The sequence below is a fragment of the Symphalangus syndactylus genome, chromosome 17 (genome assembly GCF_028878055.3).
Source record: "Symphalangus syndactylus isolate Jambi chromosome 17, NHGRI_mSymSyn1-v2.1_pri, whole genome shotgun sequence".
Classification (NCBI taxonomy): Eukaryota; Metazoa; Chordata; class Mammalia; order Primates; family Hylobatidae; genus Symphalangus; species Symphalangus syndactylus.
Genome location: NC_072439.2, coordinates 81604868 through 81622964, shown reverse-complemented (window position 1 = coordinate 81622964; position 18097 = coordinate 81604868). Strand labels below are relative to the sequence as shown.

Below are 18097 nucleotides of genomic sequence, written 5' to 3'. Positions count from 1 at the left end.
CCTCAAGAACATTCCATGATGCCAGGCAACTCTAACAGTTTGGACTATCCTCTGTGGAACTTTGGCACCCTGTAATAAGACTGACATTCTAAGAGCCATGTTTGCACCTAAAGAGATGTCTGCTATCTAGAACATCAATCTCTGTTAGTCAAAGAAAAATTCAGTTGGTGTATTTTTATCAGTCCTTGCTCTTGCCTGTGCAGTCACAGATATCATATACAGAGAAATCATACTTATAAAAGATCCTAGAGTTCTAAAGTATATAATTTCATGGCTCATTTTAGAAAAGGAGAAAGAGATAAAAATGTTAACATGATATGATATAACTTAAAAATAAAATCATCAACATTCACAGACTCTAAGCTGAAAAATATTAATAAAATTCTACGGTACTAATTAAAAGAGTCCTAGCTAGACAATGAATTCTGTAATACACGAATCCAAGTTAAGTTCTTGCAAAAACTGTCAGTCACTTTCTTTGCTTACTGTAACATAGTTTTTGTTTTATTCTTGTAGCAAAAACCACTATGATATTAAAATACCCAAATGCAAGAAATACATTTCTATTTCCAATTAAATATTCTCTAAGAAAATAAGCAACTTTTAATGAGGAAAAATGCAAACATCTTTATTTTCACTTTTCAAAGAAAAGCTCAAACTCTAAGCCTACTGAGCAAATTGTTTTAAGTTCTTGAGAAAAAAAGAAAAAACATGTCTGCAATTTTTAAATCTTGATGACTTAAATATAAAAAGCCCTACAACAGATTAGGTTAAGTTTTTACTGAAACTTAAAAATCTCTTAAAATAATTTGCGATAAGATCTTTAAAGAAGTTTATTATAAATGGAAACAAAACCAGAAAATGTGTCTATGTTTTTATACCATTGAATAAATTACCCATAGACATATAATTTATACCTAAAGTAACTGTGATGGCTTAAGGAAAAGTAAGCCTTTGAAATAACTTCCTTCCGTGACCTTGGTGGCAACATTTTGAGAAAATCAGCCATTAAGTATAAGAAATTTAAAACAAGTCTCTGTGTTTTGAAGTCTAGCAGAAGAAATACCATACAATTTTGATTAATGAGAATACTCAAATGCATCTGGCTATTCTAATTAGCTGAAAATTTTCATCACCTCAAGACTGATTAAAGGGAACAAAACACCTTTTCTTACTAGCAAGTCTTTCTAACATGTGTGAATACTTCATTCTACATTACTAAGTACAATATGTAAACCTAATTTTTTCTTTGAAGGATGAGGATATGACAGGCCTGAGGGCTGTTACCCACTTATCTTTCCTTAACGGATGGTTCCTTAGATATAGCTGTCAGAGTTGGGGCTGAATATATATTGACTGTGGACCATAACTTGGAATCTTTAGAATCCTTTAAACGAGCTGGTTTGCTTGGCATTTTTTTCCTAAACATGAAATTTTTTGGAAAAATAATTGAGAATGCTGGTTAATCAGGTTTTTGTCTTATTGCACTTGAGCAGGTTATATGTGACTAAAAGAAAATATTGTGATATTGTTAATAGGGGAGTGGAGATTCGAGCAATTCTAAATTTTCAAACATAAATTCTAATAGGCTAAAACCATTCTGAGCTTTCTTCAATTCAGTGTTTATAGGAATAGCTTCAGTGGAGGACCTAAAACCTCTTCTACTTTCTGAGAACCTTTTAAAAGTTTAATTTAAATAAATAGCATATGCTTATGTAAGAATAACTAGGATCTTAAACTTAAAGGATTAATTTTTTGTATATATAACATCTACCTAGAATTAGTATCAATTTCAACCTGTCTCATAAACTATCAGTATCATGAAATTGCTTTTATCTTTGGACCTAAAAGGCCATAATTCATTATTTAGCAGATTGAACTGAGTTCAGGCCAAATCACTTTAAAATGTTAATTTAGTCTTTTTTGATATATATCTGAGAGTTAGAAAGAAGAAAATGTAGGGGTTAGTGGGGGTCCATTTATAGCAGATTGAGGAAAACTTTTAAGCAACTTGGAACCAATATTATCAAATTACTCTTCCATTAATAATGGCTTGAGACACAGAGTATGGGCATATTTCCAGTATAGGAGATAGAGAGATACAGGCAATCATGTTTCATGCCCAATAAAGAGTAGAAATGATCCAATACCTTTATGAACTAAATGGTCCCCCAAAATGTTCTAGTCTTTCCAAATTGGAAACAAGACATGTGATGCCTATTTATAATTCATCAGACAAACCAGTGTACTAATTAGTAGAAATATATACTTTTGGAATTGCTTGAACTATTCCAGCAGTCTTAAAGTCTCCTATTTTGAATCCTTTCTTAGACTTTGAAAGTCGAAAGTCATCTTTTTTGTTGGGATTATGTAACTGTGGTTGGATAGATTTCCTAACATGGTTCTATACTTGTCAATCCTAGAGCACATAAAACAGTCTGTGAATTCATTAGCAATCTTACGGTACCTTGGAGTCTTGCAACTGCAACTATAATGGGCCAGATCCAGACTTGCTTTGGATTTCTATTGTTAGAAGTCCATTAACTTTTTCATTATAGTGTAGCATTATCAAGTTTCCGTTTCAAATTATAAATAGTCCTTTCAGATTCTATGGACTCCCAAATACACATGGAAAATAATTTACTCAGCTAATAGGATTTTGCTGATTTATAACATTATTAGAGCATATTGAATTCTTATTTTTACATATATTACCTAGTTTATCCTCACAAAAACTCTGCCATGTCAGTGAGGCAGTTATTAGTATCATTGGCACTCTCCAACTTAGAGAAAAAAAAAGATCTCTGCCCAAGATCACACAAGAAAGTATTATTGTTTCTGAGTCTCAAACTCTTTGTTTCCCCGCACCATGTCCCATGTTCTATCAACGGAAACCCCGCCTAACCTCAGCAAGCACACATATATAAAGCTATGTTGCCACGTCCCACTGGGCTAGGGTATCCCTTGGCAGCTTGGAATCAATAAACAGAATAACACATGAGAAAAGGCAGGCACTTGACAACTGTTTTCTTCCCCTTCTGTTTTGTCAGTTAAAGCAAACCTCTAAGAACAGAAATATGGAATATAGATTGTGGGACTTGAGTCTAAGCACAGCCCAGACACTGGCTTCAAAACCACTGGAATTTTTCTGTCTGGAGTGTGCTACCTGGTTGTACTCCTAGGCTAGCCTCTCATCTTCATGAATGTCAATAAGTATGGTGGGGAAGAGAATTGAGAGGGTTTTTTTTCTTTTAATAAGTACTTAAATGGTAGCTCCCAGAGCAAACTTCATACGTCTATTGACATTTATAAGAGGTGTTCTACACTTGAAACGAATCAGTACTGTGATTATAACCAGAAAGTTTGATAGAAAAGTAAAATGAACTTCTACATCATCTGCATACCAATAGAAAGGTGAATTATACATTTATGGTGATTAGTAAAAGGGAAACTGGCTTTATTAAAATATTCTGCCACTCCCAGGCTTCTAACTCATCTAAAGTCCCCCATGGATATCATCTAAGCTAATGTCTTCATTTATAAGCTGATACGAGTCAGGCTGTGTCTGACAGCAGAGACGAGGTGTAAGCCCCTACCCAGAATATGCTACAGAGATATTGGCAAGAGCTTTCTTTAAATACAATTTAAAAACTATCAGTGGTACATGATTATTTTCCAAATGTTCTTTTTTTAATTTGTTTTCTGTTTACATACATATCAACTATATATTTTGTCTAATGTCTATATTAACTAATAGAAGCTAATTACAGAAGCTAATATTAATAATAGAAGCTATATTAACTAATAGAAGCTATATAGAAGCTAACACTAATACATCTAAGTGTATATAATTTAATAAACTTTTAGCTGGAAACAAATAGCTTCCTTGGAGCATTCACATTGAGAAATCACAAGAAATTTGCTTTTTCACAAGAAAATTGTTTTCAAGCAGTTCAAAACTGTAATTTGAGGTCATATGACTAAAACCTCCATTTAGTGAGAGAAAGCACAGCTCTGCTGGCACTGAATGACCACTCTAGGCACAATCTTCATTTAAATTTATTTTGGGCAACTCTCCTTGACAATTAGGTCATGGCATGTTGTAGGAGGCCAAGGCTTCCAAATTTCTGGTTTTCAATACCTATGAAGTCCTTTTGAACAGACTAGAAACCACAAAAGGAATTAGCGAAGAAGGCTTAAAGTAACATTGCTAGTGAATTCTTTTTGGATTTTTCTAAACAGAGATGTAAGAGTAAGACCACTTTGTAGTCATTCATGGGTGGTTGTTCTATTACTGTTTAGTTTACCAGGGCCTCCATAACAAAGTACCACAGATCGGTGGCTTCAGCCATAGGAATTTATTTTATTTTCTCCTATTTCTGGAGGCTGGAGGCTTGAGATCAAGATGTCGGCAGGGTTGGCTTCTTCAAAGGCCTCCCTCCTTGACTGTTAAGTGGATGTCTTCTCCCTGTGTCTTCACGTGGTCTTCCCTCTGTGAATGTCTGTGTCTTAATTTCATTTTCTTATAAGAATACCAGTCATATTGGATTAGGACCCACTCCAGTGACTTCCTTTTACCTTAATTACCTGTTTAACAACCCTGTTTCCAAATGCAGTCACAATCTTAAATACTGGGGCTTAGTATCTGTGAGAGAGGAAAACCTATGATGTTGGGAGTACACAACTCAGCTCCTGACAGTTATTAATCCCAAATCATTAGAAACTGGTTTGTTATTATCTGCTTGTGGCTAGATTCAGCATCCTGGTCTTGCTTCTGCTCCTTGATCTCTGTACCCTATTAGTCTCTTTTAATTTAAGTCTTCTCAACACTTCTCTTTGCTTATTGGCTACAGAGACTCAGACTTCCTCTTAATTTGCTGATGGATAAGACATTTTCTCTGTACATTCATTATTTGCTGCTTCTATTGCTGATATTTAAGACTCTCTGCTCTTTTCACATCTATTTTTCAGTTTCTTTTATTTGGTCTTCTTATGTCCCCTGTGGCTTCTAAATTCAAGTTCATTGCAGTGTTCTCTATAATTGCCCTAAACTGGAAGAACTCAAATATCCATCAACAGTTAAATGGGTAAATTGTGGTACATTCAGATGATAGAATACTCTGCAACAGTAAGAATAGAAGAACCATCGCCACTTATTCCATGGATGAATACAAGCAAAAGGTTGCATACTTTGCCACCTATCTCATAGAGACAATTAAGCCAACAGAGCCCATGAGCTTAGCAGTCATAGTTCATAGTCAATTCATATTTCAGTACTTACTATGTGCCTGGCATTGTGGAAGGTGCTTTCATATGTACTATTTCATGTAATTCTCAAAAATTTATGAAGTAGACAGTAATGCCATCCTACTTCCAAAAGGTAAAAGAAGTTTAGAGAGAAGAATTTATAAAAGGCAGAGCTGGGATTGAAACTCCTCTCTTCTGACTCCAGTCCGGGTGTTGGTGCCAACATGCCACGTGGCCTTCCTGCTTTCTCCTCCACTGACCACTTAGGCTCCACTGGCTCCATTAGCTGGTAATCACCTTGACCACCCCCAGCTACATGCTGACTGTGGCTTGCAGCTTTAAGATCTTTCTATACTTTTCCTAACCCTTCTCCACAAAGTGAGAGACTATTATTCATCTGCTTTTAAGGAACCCAATAGCATTATGAGGAGCCAACCCACACATTGCCAATGACCCCCAGAGAAATGTGGATAAGCAGAGGTGCCAGAGTCAGTTCCACAATTTTAGAAGAGGAATTCCCAAAGTCTCAGCGTCTCTCTTGGAGCTGTTTCAGGGAAGTCAGGCAGATGGAGTACCTTAGCTGCAGACCTTCTTGGCTAGTAGCTTGTAAACTTGGCCTAGTTTCTGTAGTTTACTTTTCTTAAGTTATATCAACAAAACTGGGACATTTGGTGACTGGGGAACCAGCTGATAAAAACACTTGCACCTGCCAGAAAATGGGGAAAGCCACAGAGAAGGCTACTGAATAGTCAGGCTTCAAGTCTACGATTCTGGCTCAGCAATTAGCAGTAGAATATGCCTTAAACATTCATAAAGGGGGTGAATTCCAATTCACTAGTTAATTGCCTTCCTCTGGAATAAAAATGATATAGTATAATTCTACCTTATGACATCTGGATAAGTTTGCTCTTAGATTCAATAATTTAGTAACAGTATATTCAACGTACAGTTTTTTTCATCTTTAATAAAAGGAGGGAAGACGAGACATGGTGGCTCATGCCTGTAATCTCAGCACAATGAGAGGCCAAGACAGGAGGATCACTTGAGGCCAGGAGTTTGAGACAAGCCTGGGCAACATAGCGAGACTCCACCTCTACCAAAAAAATTAAAAATTAGCCACACACAGTGGTGCACGCCTGTAGTCATAGCTACTCAGGAGGCTGAGGCAGGAGGATCACTTGAGTACAAAGAGCTCAAGTTTACAGTGAGCTATGATCGCACCACTGAACTTCAGCCTGGGCAACAGAGTGAGACCCCATCTCAAAAATAAAACAAAGAAAAAAAGGAGAATTTAATCTTTTTGCTTCAAGATAATGACCTTCAACATTTAATAGCCTCCAATTTAGTAGGAGGGTGCAATTCTTCCTTGTGACTTGTTTTTTTTTAATTTGGTATATATATTTTATTTACTAGAGGCAAGAAATTGGGGAAATACATCTAATCCCTGATAAGTAAAAGAATTCCAAAGGTAATCATATGAATCCAAGGGAACATTTTCATTGTCTTGACCCCATATTTACCTGCAGAGAATCTTATTTATTATATTTACTTTGGGATACTTTCCAATCATAAAATACACTGAGAAACCAGGCCTCAAGACCTCTTTCCCTACTTCCTTTCCAAAAGAGGCTATGTCTCACCTCCCCCATGCCCAAAACACTGTTGCTTCAGCATAGTCTAAGCAACTACCTATGTTGATGATGAATTATTCTCATGCTTTACTTTCTCTTGAATGTTAAGATGTCCATCCATTTGTGCAAGTAAGGTACAAACAGTCTAGAGTTCTTATATTTGGGGAGGCAGGGCAGAATTTTTAGAAAAAGTAATTTTCCTATCTTTGTATTTCAGTCATTTTCCTTTACTTAAAAATAACACCAGAAAGTGCCTGTTTGCAAATGATCTGAGATATTTGACAAGGAATTGAAAAATAATACCAATAACCCTTTAATTGGGATTACATTTTTTGTTACATATTTCACACAATCTTCAAAGGCCTCTCAAAATATAACAAATTTGGGATTTATCATACAAAAAGACAACTTATCTTTCTACATTTATGCCAGCTCAATGTAAGGCCAAAGGCAAAAGAAAAAAATGTTTTTAAGGCAGACCACCCTAGATAGGAAAATTTGCTTGCAGATGTATAATAGAGATGCTCATCCTTAGGATAAAATAATCTCTAGTAACTTAGAACCACATTCATCAGAGGAAACCTGATATTAAAACTTTACTGATTCAAAGCCAGCTATACATGAATGAAGATCAAGTGCTATTACCTTAACCATTGTGGTAAGATTGCTTGGAAAACAAAGAGGGTAAATAAGCCCTGGGACATGGTAAGAGTGAGATGGGGGAATGTTTAATCCTCTCAAAAGAACAAACAAATGGTAAATTGTTTGTGGACAAAGGGATATTATTAATTAAAAATAAAGCCTTATCTGTCCTTCAGAACAAGTTTTAAGCATCTTTACCCGGCAACATCTTATTAATTTTAATGAATTTTAATTTAGGTGCTTGAAACTATTTTATTTCCTTAAAAGTCTAATTAAAACTTTTCATCTAATTCAAAATCACCTTCTATTAAAGTTGGCCATATAATGTGATTTCAGTATGAAATAATTTGAAAAAGATATCCAGTACATATATTTATTGAGTGCACTTGGGCGTTTATGTGCCCATAGAGAACTATACCAAACAATGTGGAAATGGTTCAAAAGATATTAACACAATCTTTGCTCTCACAAGGCAGTTTCATTAGTGAGACACAGCCAAGGAATAGTTTACAAAATAAAAGATAATAACAAGGTCCCAAGGAGGAGCTTAGTCCGCAGGCACAACTCAGAATTTGGGGTATTGGACAGTTCTGTTCCTCAAGTGACCAACTGCATAGTCAGTGGCAAGAACTTCTTTGGAGCCAATCAGTGACTCTGGTTTTTAAAGACTAATAGAGTAAATTTTTAACAACAACAACAACAAAAGGACACAGATTGGCCAGGCGCGGCGGCTCACGCCTGTAATCCCAGCACTTTGGGAGGCTGAGGCGGGCGGATCACGAGGTCAGGAGATGGAGACCATCCCGGCTAACACGGTGAAATCCCGTCTCTACTAACAATACAAAAAAATTAGCCGGGTGTGGTGGCGGGCGCCTGTAGTCCCAGCTACTCAGGAGGCTGAGGCAGGAGAATGGCGTGAACCTGGGAGGCGGAGCTTGCAGTGAGCAGAGATCATGCCCCTGCACTCCAGCCTGGGCGACAGAGCGAGACTCCATCTCAAAAAAAATAAAAATAAAAAAGGACACAGATTGACTCAACTTCCTCAGAAGTGCCCCTGGATGGTCAGGAGTCCACCCTGACGCAGGCTGAGGCCTGTTGTCTGGTGGAGGGGTTACATTTAGAGTAACCATGGATATTACTTTCCAATGCTTTCTGCCTCAGGTCTAAAGGGTCCAGGCTTTTAGAGAGTGTGTTTTAAGAACAAGACGAAAGCTGCTGTCTGAGCACATGCAATTATTGTCAACTTAAAAAAATTTTTTTCAAAGGCTTGTGAGTACTGTTAGGAAAGATTTCCTTAACAAAAACAGTGAGGCCAGCAGCAGTAGCCAAGGGAACTGTTACGGCAGGAACAGCCATGATGGGCATGCAGGATGGTGGAAGCAGCATAGATCACCCAGAGACAACCAGGACAGCCACTCCAGGGACAGCACAGCAGCAGTAGGGACAGCACACTGACTGTCGGTGAGACGACCCCAACTCAGGAGAAGGGCCAATTTATCCACTTGGCACAGTGGATACAGTGCATAGGGACCATAATACTGTTAAACATCCACGAAAATGATTTAACTTCACTCTCCCTTAAAATCAGGGCCCCCCAAAATGGGCTATTTTGTAACAATTAATATGCAATAATAAGTACAGTCTGGATTATTTTTGTCTTTATACCAATGTAGTAATAGAATATGATTTTTTTAAGGCAATAGCTCATGAAGCCAAAAGTGCCTAGGGCCCATGAAAGTCATAATCTCACCCTGCTCCAAACATTCAGACCAAGGAAAGTGAGTATACATATGGTGGCCATGGAATTCCAGTAATGTTCGTAAGTGGAGGCTTAGAATCAAAGACGGTAGAGATCGGTATCCATGACTTTCTCCCACCTGCTCCCTTCCCCCACTCGATCACATTCCCAGTCTGGGTAAAACAAATAGTGCCAATTAACACATAACACAAATGGAAGGTCCGGGAGTTATATAATAGAATGTAATTAGTGTAACTCCTCATTAATCCCGGAAGACTTCCTAGAAAAGATAATGCCTGAAGAACTGTGCACCTGTTGCACGGAGAAAGCAATGCTGGAGGGAAAAAGAGACAGTAAGGGAGAAATACATAAAGGGTCAACTGGAAATCTTTCTTTTCAATACACTGTGTCATTATTTTAAATAGATAGGTACCAATTTCTTTTCTGCAACTTGACTACCCTTATTAAGGAATTGTAAATCACATTTTCCAGCTGCAAACAGATCACTGGACCTGGTAAATTCATCATGGATTGTAAATTCCACATATGAATCTCTATTTAAGAGAAGCAAATTCTGTCCATGCTTCCCAATTATTTACACCTAGATCTGTGCTTCTTTCAGAATGTTTAGAAACAAGGATTGACCAGTATGCCAAGATTTAGCTATTGGTACCACTTTTAAAACTTACAAAACATTCTGTTGGGAAGGAAATAAGACAGAACCAACATGGCCTGAACCCTAATCTGTGCTGGAAGAAATCTACAGATGCACACTTTACTGGGAAAGGACACTGCAAAATATTGCCCTGACCTTTTCCTGTGTTGGGAGTTTGAAGAGAGCATGACACTTATGACACTAACTTTGACATTTAGCTCACCAAGTGAAAGAAGATTATCCTGCTTCTGTGCATGACAGACAAGAACAACCATCAAAAATTAGCCTTTTGGTCGCTAGTTTTTTGCAGGTGCTTAATCCAGCGTCCAGAATTTTTTTACCATATGCAAAACTAAAGATCGTGTCAGGTATGGTGACTCACACCTGTAATCCCAGAACCCTGGAAGGCTAAGGCAGGAAGATTGCTTGAGCCCAGAAGTTTGAGACCAGCCTGGGCAACATAGTAAGACTCCATCTCTAAGAAAAAGATTTTTTAAATTAATTAGCAGAGTGTGGTGGCACACACCTGTAGTCTCAGCTACTTAGGAAGCTGAGGTAGGAGGATCCACTTGAGCCCAGGAGGTTGAGGTTGCAGCGAACTGAGATCACACCACTGCACTCCAGCCTGGGTGACAGAGCGAGACGCTGTCTCAAAAACAAACAAACAAACAAAAATATATAGATGGCAGGAGTTTGTTTACATGTATGTATACATAAAGAAATATATTCAACATATTCGTACTTGTAGGCTTGATCTTTGTAGGTCTATCCTTTAAATATTCAGCCTAAAAAATTGTTTAATTGCTGGTATTATAAAATAAAATAATTTTTTAAAAAATTCATGAAAATATTAGGGTTGTTAATTTTATTTTCTTAGTTCTGTTTTTTATCAATTTTTGGCAACAAGTATATTAATTTTTATAATCAGAACAAAAGGAAGGCTATTTTGAAAATTCATATGTTAGATAATTTTGGGTTGGCAGAGATGTCTAGTATTGTAGTCTTTTACTTTTCCCCTAATCTAACCTATCTCAATTTCTTCTGTTTAATATCTCTGATAAAGAAACTCTGGATAATTGTTGAGAGTTTAAAAATAATGAAAATAAGTTTTAAATTACAAATTCCTTGGTAGCAGTAATAGAATCTGCAACTAAACCAGTGGCCCGTGTAACTGTGGAATTGCATACTTTAAGTAGTTTATGCACCAAAACGGATCTCAAGAAAGTCTTAGTAAAAGTGGCATTTAATGGCATTTAGCTAGCATTTAATAAGAATTAGAGGGATGCTAAAGCTTATAAACCTACTAAGATCTACAGAATAAAAAAGAAGTTTGTATATATATGAAATACTTAGGTTACTTTTCTGTGAAGATAAAAGCAGCAAAAGCATTTTGTTGGAAACATGCTTGTGAGTGAAATTATTGACCATTCCAGATTAGAGAAAGAAGATATTTCTCAGAAAATGTTTGCTCATGTGATTATAGTGAGAAGTGGCTGCTGCCCCAAATCTGAGCGAGATCATGAACAACAGACATTTATGACAGTCAGTGAGGGCGCAGGGAGAGCCCTCCAGCCTCACTAAGCCACGTGGACAGACACCTGTATGGTAGAGACAAAGCAGGAAAGCCTGGAAAACAGGTCTGGGTTCCTGTCCTGGCTCGGCCACAGAATGGCTTTGAAGCCTTGGCCACATCACACCGTCTCTGGGCTTCAGTGTCCTCAACTATTTATGGAAGATAATATCTACCCCACAGAGTTACCACGAGATCAAATAAATGAAATTATATCAAACATTTAGCAGAGTGCCCAGCACGTGGTCACTTCCTGAAATAGTTTAGCCCCTTCCCTGTGAAACAGGTCCAATCTTTATCATCTGAAGCATCTGGTGGTTCCACAGCCTGTTATCCAGCCGGAGAGGGTCCTGTGATGTCCAGTATTGTGTATGCTGTTTCTTATGTTCTGTATTTTAAAAACGGAAATAAGTGGACCATGACTTGGTTTTCTTAATAAACGTGAATGGCACTGTTAGACTCCCTGTGTTTCATTCATTTGTGCCTGCTCTTATAATAGAGCTTAATAAAAAGATTGTTCTCTAGAATTATTATTTGTTAGGAAAGCTGTCATTCTGTATATTTCCTAAGTGAAGAAACAAATGACGGAAGAAATAAAAATATCAAATAATTTTCCACAGGAAAGCATCGAGAAAAATAAGTTTCCCCTTAATGTTGATATTGTTTTTCCAGTCAACATTATTTCAAGAAATTAAACCAGATAGTGGGAAAAAAAGTGATTTTGAAATATTACTTGAAAAGAAATAGGTTGAAATTATTGCTGGAAGATACCACAATATGATAATCAACTTCTAAAATGTCACTATTCTTTTCCATTGTTGCTGAGTGGCATAGAAGCATATAGACTTAATGTTATCTAAAGTTTATAAACTGCTTATTTACTTGAATGTATATTCAGTGTATATTTTATTCTCGCTGTCTTCATGTTGTCTCACATAATAGATGAAAACTGACCCTTTGGTGTGGTTATATTTTGAAAATTGAGTTTGAAGTCTGAACAATTACATATATATCTTACAATGTTTTAAGCTACTGCCTTCAAAAAAGAAAGAAACCTGCACAGTTATATTGCCATCAGCCCTGCAGAGCTGCTGATAAGCAAATTTGTAAAGTTCCATGAATTGCCAAGCCAATTATCAGTCAGGTTCTGATTTCTGGAAGCATTATCCCATGAGATAAATAGACAAGTCAGAAATAACACAGCTTGATTTTAAGATAACAGGTGGAGGAGGCAATTTGATTTGGGGGAAATCTTACATTGATACATGAGTGTATTCCCTTGATTTGGCAGTGGTTTTAGACACTGTATCTGGTACCATGGAGATGTCATTGTGGCAGACCTTCCCATTCTGTCCTCAGACTGCACCGCACTTGTAAAACAGTGACGCTCATGGGGTATTATCTCAAAAGCCAAAAGGCTGTAAAGAAAAAAGTTGCTAGCGGGCACTAACATGGGTGTGTCATGACTCTTTTCAGGTAGTAGGTGTAACCTTGAAGAAAAAGTGGCACTGTCTTCAAAAAAGTGACCTGACCCTGGCTTTGGTGGGTTTTTTCTGCAAGAAATAAAAAGCACCGCATGTATTTATTGTACATCCTTTCTAGCTGACCACTGCTTTGTTCTAGAGTTCAGCATGAAAGGACTAATTTTTGTTTTGTTTTTGTTTTTGTTTTAGTGAAATGGCATGTCCCTTGCTAATTCTAGCTATTATAGTTGCACATGTAAAGAAATATCTCTATGTAGTTTATGGATTGGTAGCATTTCAAATAAATAATGTACCGAAAAATTGACCTGAAATTTTTTGAGATGCTTATCAATTGACATTTTTTCTTATCCCAAGAAAAGAATCTAAATTATTATTTTCTTAAATTAAATTATACCTTGTAACATTAGATTTGTTATTTTAAATATAATAGGAATTGAAATATAAGCATGCCACTTTGTTTATTGCTATATTACTAGAACTTACTGAAGCATGGAAAGAATTCTTCACAAATGACTTTGCTCTTTTGAAAAAAGTAAGCTGCAAAAATATTTGTTATAAACCATATTTAGTCTGTAAATGAGTGTAGCTTATAAAGATGTACTAAGTTTATAGCGTGTAATGTTTTATCCAAATAATTTTTATATTTTGATAAAATGTTAAACAAGTTAATAGTGCCATAATAAATATTTTCCCAGAATTCAGAATTGTTTGCATCTCCATTTTAGGAAGTTCACATTGCTTCATTAAAGAAGAAACCTGGAATCATTATGCACCTCAATTTGTTATACAATGAATCAAGTTATCCTTTATTCTTCCAGAAGTCAGTTATTCTATGAATTGTGGCCATATAAACTTTTCAAAACACATACATATATGAAAATTACTACTGATATATCTGCTGAATAAAATCTCTAGCATTTGATATTCCATCTTGGAAATAACACATTATAATTCAATAATGCTAGTTATAAAGTCAAAACAAAACAAAGAAACAAACTTTCAGCATTGTAAACAGATACACACATTTAAAAATCTATTAGCTATACAAAAACTTTTTCTTTGTTCTCATAAAGAAAAGCTGCCTCTGGCTACATTTTAGAAAGTCAGTGCCTGAGAAAATGGATAATGTTTTGATCCCTAGAGTAAACCTACCTTCTAAATACTTAAAGCCCTTTGAAAGCACAAGATAATGATGTAATTGTATCCTTTTTGTTGCATGGAAACGATCAAGCTTTATTAAGTTCTGAGTTAATATCAACCCTGGCTCTTAATTCCGTTTTCCAACATTAGACCCCCATATGTCGGTTTTCGTTTCTCTGCCTGTGATAGGTCTGTCTGCTACATTTGTATTTTAAGTAGATTTACAACACAAATATTCGTATCTTTTCTTAGTATAAAATTATTTTCTTCAGGGAGGCTTTACCCAGAGACCTGAGAAAATTGAAGTTTTTGTTTTTAAAGTATTTAATGATTATTTAATTTTTACATAGTATGAAATTGTTCTAATTGGGATGGAAAGGTAATATTTTGGGGGGGTTTTCCCATTATACCATATCTAGTCTCAAAATATGTAATAATCTGGTAAACTCAAATAACAGAAAGCCACTATATCCCTTTACAGTTTATGATTCTACTTCTTTGAGACAAATAACACAGGGATATGTATGTGTTTGTGTACACATTATCTATATATATATACATATACATATGTATCTATAGATATAGAGAGAGATATAGATTAGTGCTGCAATATTAATTATCCTTTACTGACATCTGTATTTATGGGGTTCTTCAGTTAAAAGACACTTCTAAAACTCTATTAAAATTACTTGGTCTCAAAAACATTGAAAGTTGCAAAATTTTTTTTATCAGATTTATACCATCTCCACAAAACAGACTGGGTGAGTTACTGTCATGTTAAGCCACTGAAGGATTTTTAGATATTTTGCAACATTTTTACTCTTTTTATCCCAATCCACTCAAAAATGGCAAAGACTCCAGAGATCACCCAGCAAAAGCCCTCTGTGGGAGTTGGATCCTGCTTCTAATCTCTATCCCAAACTCCTGTCATTCAAAATATTTAGGAATTATGTAGTAATAATTTATAAATGAACATAGCAGACAACCCATAGTGTTTTTAAATTGATATTACAAAAAATTCATGTCATGTTAATTTCCTTAAAACATATTACACATATAAAATACTATGTTAAAATTAAATGTAATATGTCAGTTGTAAAGTGGAAAAAGTAGCTAACTAAAAGTTCACAAATAATCTTTTTTCAGATTTTGTGTGTTTTCTCCTCAGCCAAAAGCCTCAAGATTCACTTGCAGCAGCCTACCTCTTCGTTTATGTTGGATTGCTCTTTAAACATTAGAATATCTTGTAATAAATAATAAGTTAAAGATCTCTCCTGACACAGTCATTGTTGATTTCACTGTTATAGGGAAAAGGCTCTAGGGCGGCAGATAAGGCTGTTGCCATGGTGATGAAGGAGATACCGAGGGAGGAGTCTGCTGAAGAAAAGCCCCTCCTTACTATGACATCACAGGTGGGCAGACCCATAGGGTTTCTGTAGGAAGCTGACATATGTTAATATATCAGACATTGTGATTTTTAACTAGAAAAAAAAACTTTAACTCTTGAACCAATTTTTTGAAAGACAGTTTCAATGAAATAATTATACAAATATAGATGAAAACCAAAATTGCTAAAAAAAGAAAAATTCACCATCTAGTTATTTATTCGTAAATATTAATTTCATTACTCAACTTTAGTTAAGACAAAAGAGAAAGAAAATATATGTGCAAGTAAAACATGTTGCTTCTTTATAAAGGAGTCTTGTTAACAACTTTGGGAAAGAAATAACAATTAAGCTAACAGTACATTTGAACCAAAAAAAAATCAAATTCCTATGAATAAATACAAGTTATATTGTATACATATGTCAGTTTACCAGTAGAATATCTAAATTTTCTTAAATGTTAAATATATTTATGTTGTGACTATGCATACTACATATATGTCTATACATATTTATGTGGATAACTAATTTACAGGAATGAGCCAGAAGCCCCTGAGTCCCCATGCAGAAAATGGCATCTGTGACCCCTCTTATACTTAGTGACCTTGAGAACAAAAATGTCATCTCTATTATAAGCACATGAGAGCCATTTTCAGCATTTATTATAACAAGTATAGAAAAAAGTCTGCATTTGTATGCAAAGACATGTGGAGACTGTGAATCCTATATGTCCTCAGGGACTTTTGAAACACCCTGTAAAATCTACATAAATATGTATAATGTACTCATCACCACTCTGTGGAACTACCAGTTTTAAAATCGCAAATGAGAAATATTTTTACTTGCATTTATCTTATAATTTAGATTAGATTATTTTAAACATTTCATTTTTTCCATTCAGTTCCGATTATATGATTCAGTTCCGATTATATGAACATGCCTAGAATTCGAAAAATGTCCATTTACAGTCCTCATGAAAGACATTTATATCAAAAGCTAAACTATGGCAACTTATTTTTAGAATATCAGCGGATCTCATCCCCAGCTGCTGCCAACATGTGTGGTTTTATTTTATTCTAAATACTATGTTGTAAGTTATAAAAATTATAACATATAACACCAAAATTAAATAATTTTTAAAGCTATTAAAGATTCCCAAGACTTTGGGATAAATTTTATGTTTTCAGTTTTTTTAATCCCAAAAGAAGAGATGCTTCTTCCTAATAACACGTAGTAATCATTGGAAAGAAATTTGCTTGATATTTACCAAATTCCTCATTCTTTACTTAATATACATAGTAAAACATATACAGTTTTACACTGATCTGCTGCCAGTCAGAGTCAGACCTCTGTAGACTCCCATGTCCAAAATGTTAAGTCCACAGTCCCTCAGGTGAATGCTATGGGAGGTGAGAACTACTTGAAGTTCTTGCTTAAGGGCAGAGCCATACAAAGGTAGATAAGACCTAACCAAATTGGCAATTGGCACAGTTGTACTGTAACATATCATCTCAGGACTTCACAATCTAGGGCAGGTTCCAGTACCCAAGATTCTTTTTTCACAAAATCACACATTGCTATGTACTTTCTGGTAATCTTTTCACATGTCCAAAATTAACCATTATAACCTAGGCTTGCATTTAAAATTTAATGCAAAATAACATTTTTGATTTTTAATTTAGAAAAGAAATTGTGATTATTACCATTTTCTCATATCCAGGACATTTGTTTGTATCAAGTTCTTCCTTTAATCCCTGTCTAATGTTGCATTAACTGTTTGTGAGGTATTAGTTGTGGTTTACTGCATGAAGATTACAGAATGCTTTATTTGATGCATCATATTCTTGTTGCATACTGGCCAGTTTATGAATCAGCAAACAGAGTTCTGATTTAAAAAATTTAATGCACCTGTTGTGTTGATAGTATTACAGAATTAATTTAGTGACAGCAGTGATACAATTATTTCTCAGTCAAATGCAGTTTTATTAGTTGATATACTTTTTCCACTATACACAAGTGGCTTCTTCCCTGCTATGCACCAGTGGCATGCACAAACCAAAAAGAAGCAGAATGATCTGAAAAAGTGAGTACTTCTCATGACAACCATAGCATCTAGTCCATGTATCATACCACATTCTTACTTGTTACCTTGCGTGAATGTACTACTACTACTGTCTTGACACGTTTGTCCCAGTGTCTCCTGTAAAGCCCCTTATAACATAGTGCCACGTACTGCTGAATACATTGATTCATCTTCATCACTGGTATGTCAATGCCAGCCGCTCATGTGATAGATTCCAGATATGTCTGAAGATAATTACTACTCTATAAATAATGTCATTGGGATAATTCTGATACATAAAATAGAAAATAACTCACTGAAACACTGAGCTTTTATCTTATTTCATAACTTTTCACTCAACAGACTGCAAGTGTAGAATAATCCCATATTCTAGAACTTTTTTGTATTATGTGATTATTACTATGTGTTCCTCAAATTTTAGAGGAATTAAGCCAAACATACTCCAGTGGAGCTGTCTATATTACACCGAACAAACTGAATAATGCAGAAGTGTTGGCCAGATGACCTGAACTCAGAAATTGC

At 35.5% G+C, this 18097-nt stretch overlaps 1 protein-coding gene across 14 annotated transcripts in view; it reads left to right on the top strand.

Moving 5' to 3' along the window:
* The window catches only part of PEX5L (peroxisomal biogenesis factor 5 like), a 686817-nt gene that overhangs the window by 560721 nt on the left and 107999 nt on the right, over positions 1 to 18097 (top strand). For 7 of the 14 annotated variants that reach the window (XM_063621798.1, XM_063621795.1, XM_063621797.1 and 4 more), the window contains one exon: positions 15415 to 15519. The exons of 3 other annotated variants lie outside the window; for them this stretch is intronic. In XM_063621798.1, the coding sequence (XP_063477868.1) occupies positions 15451 to 15519 (69 nt within the window). In that variant the 5' untranslated portion in view covers positions 15415 to 15450. Of the gene's footprint in view, positions 1 to 12959; positions 13026 to 15414; positions 15520 to 18097 lie in introns of all 14 variants that reach the window. 4 more of the 14 variants (XM_063621791.1, XM_063621788.1, XM_063621785.1 and 1 more) reach the window with 1 other exon arrangement.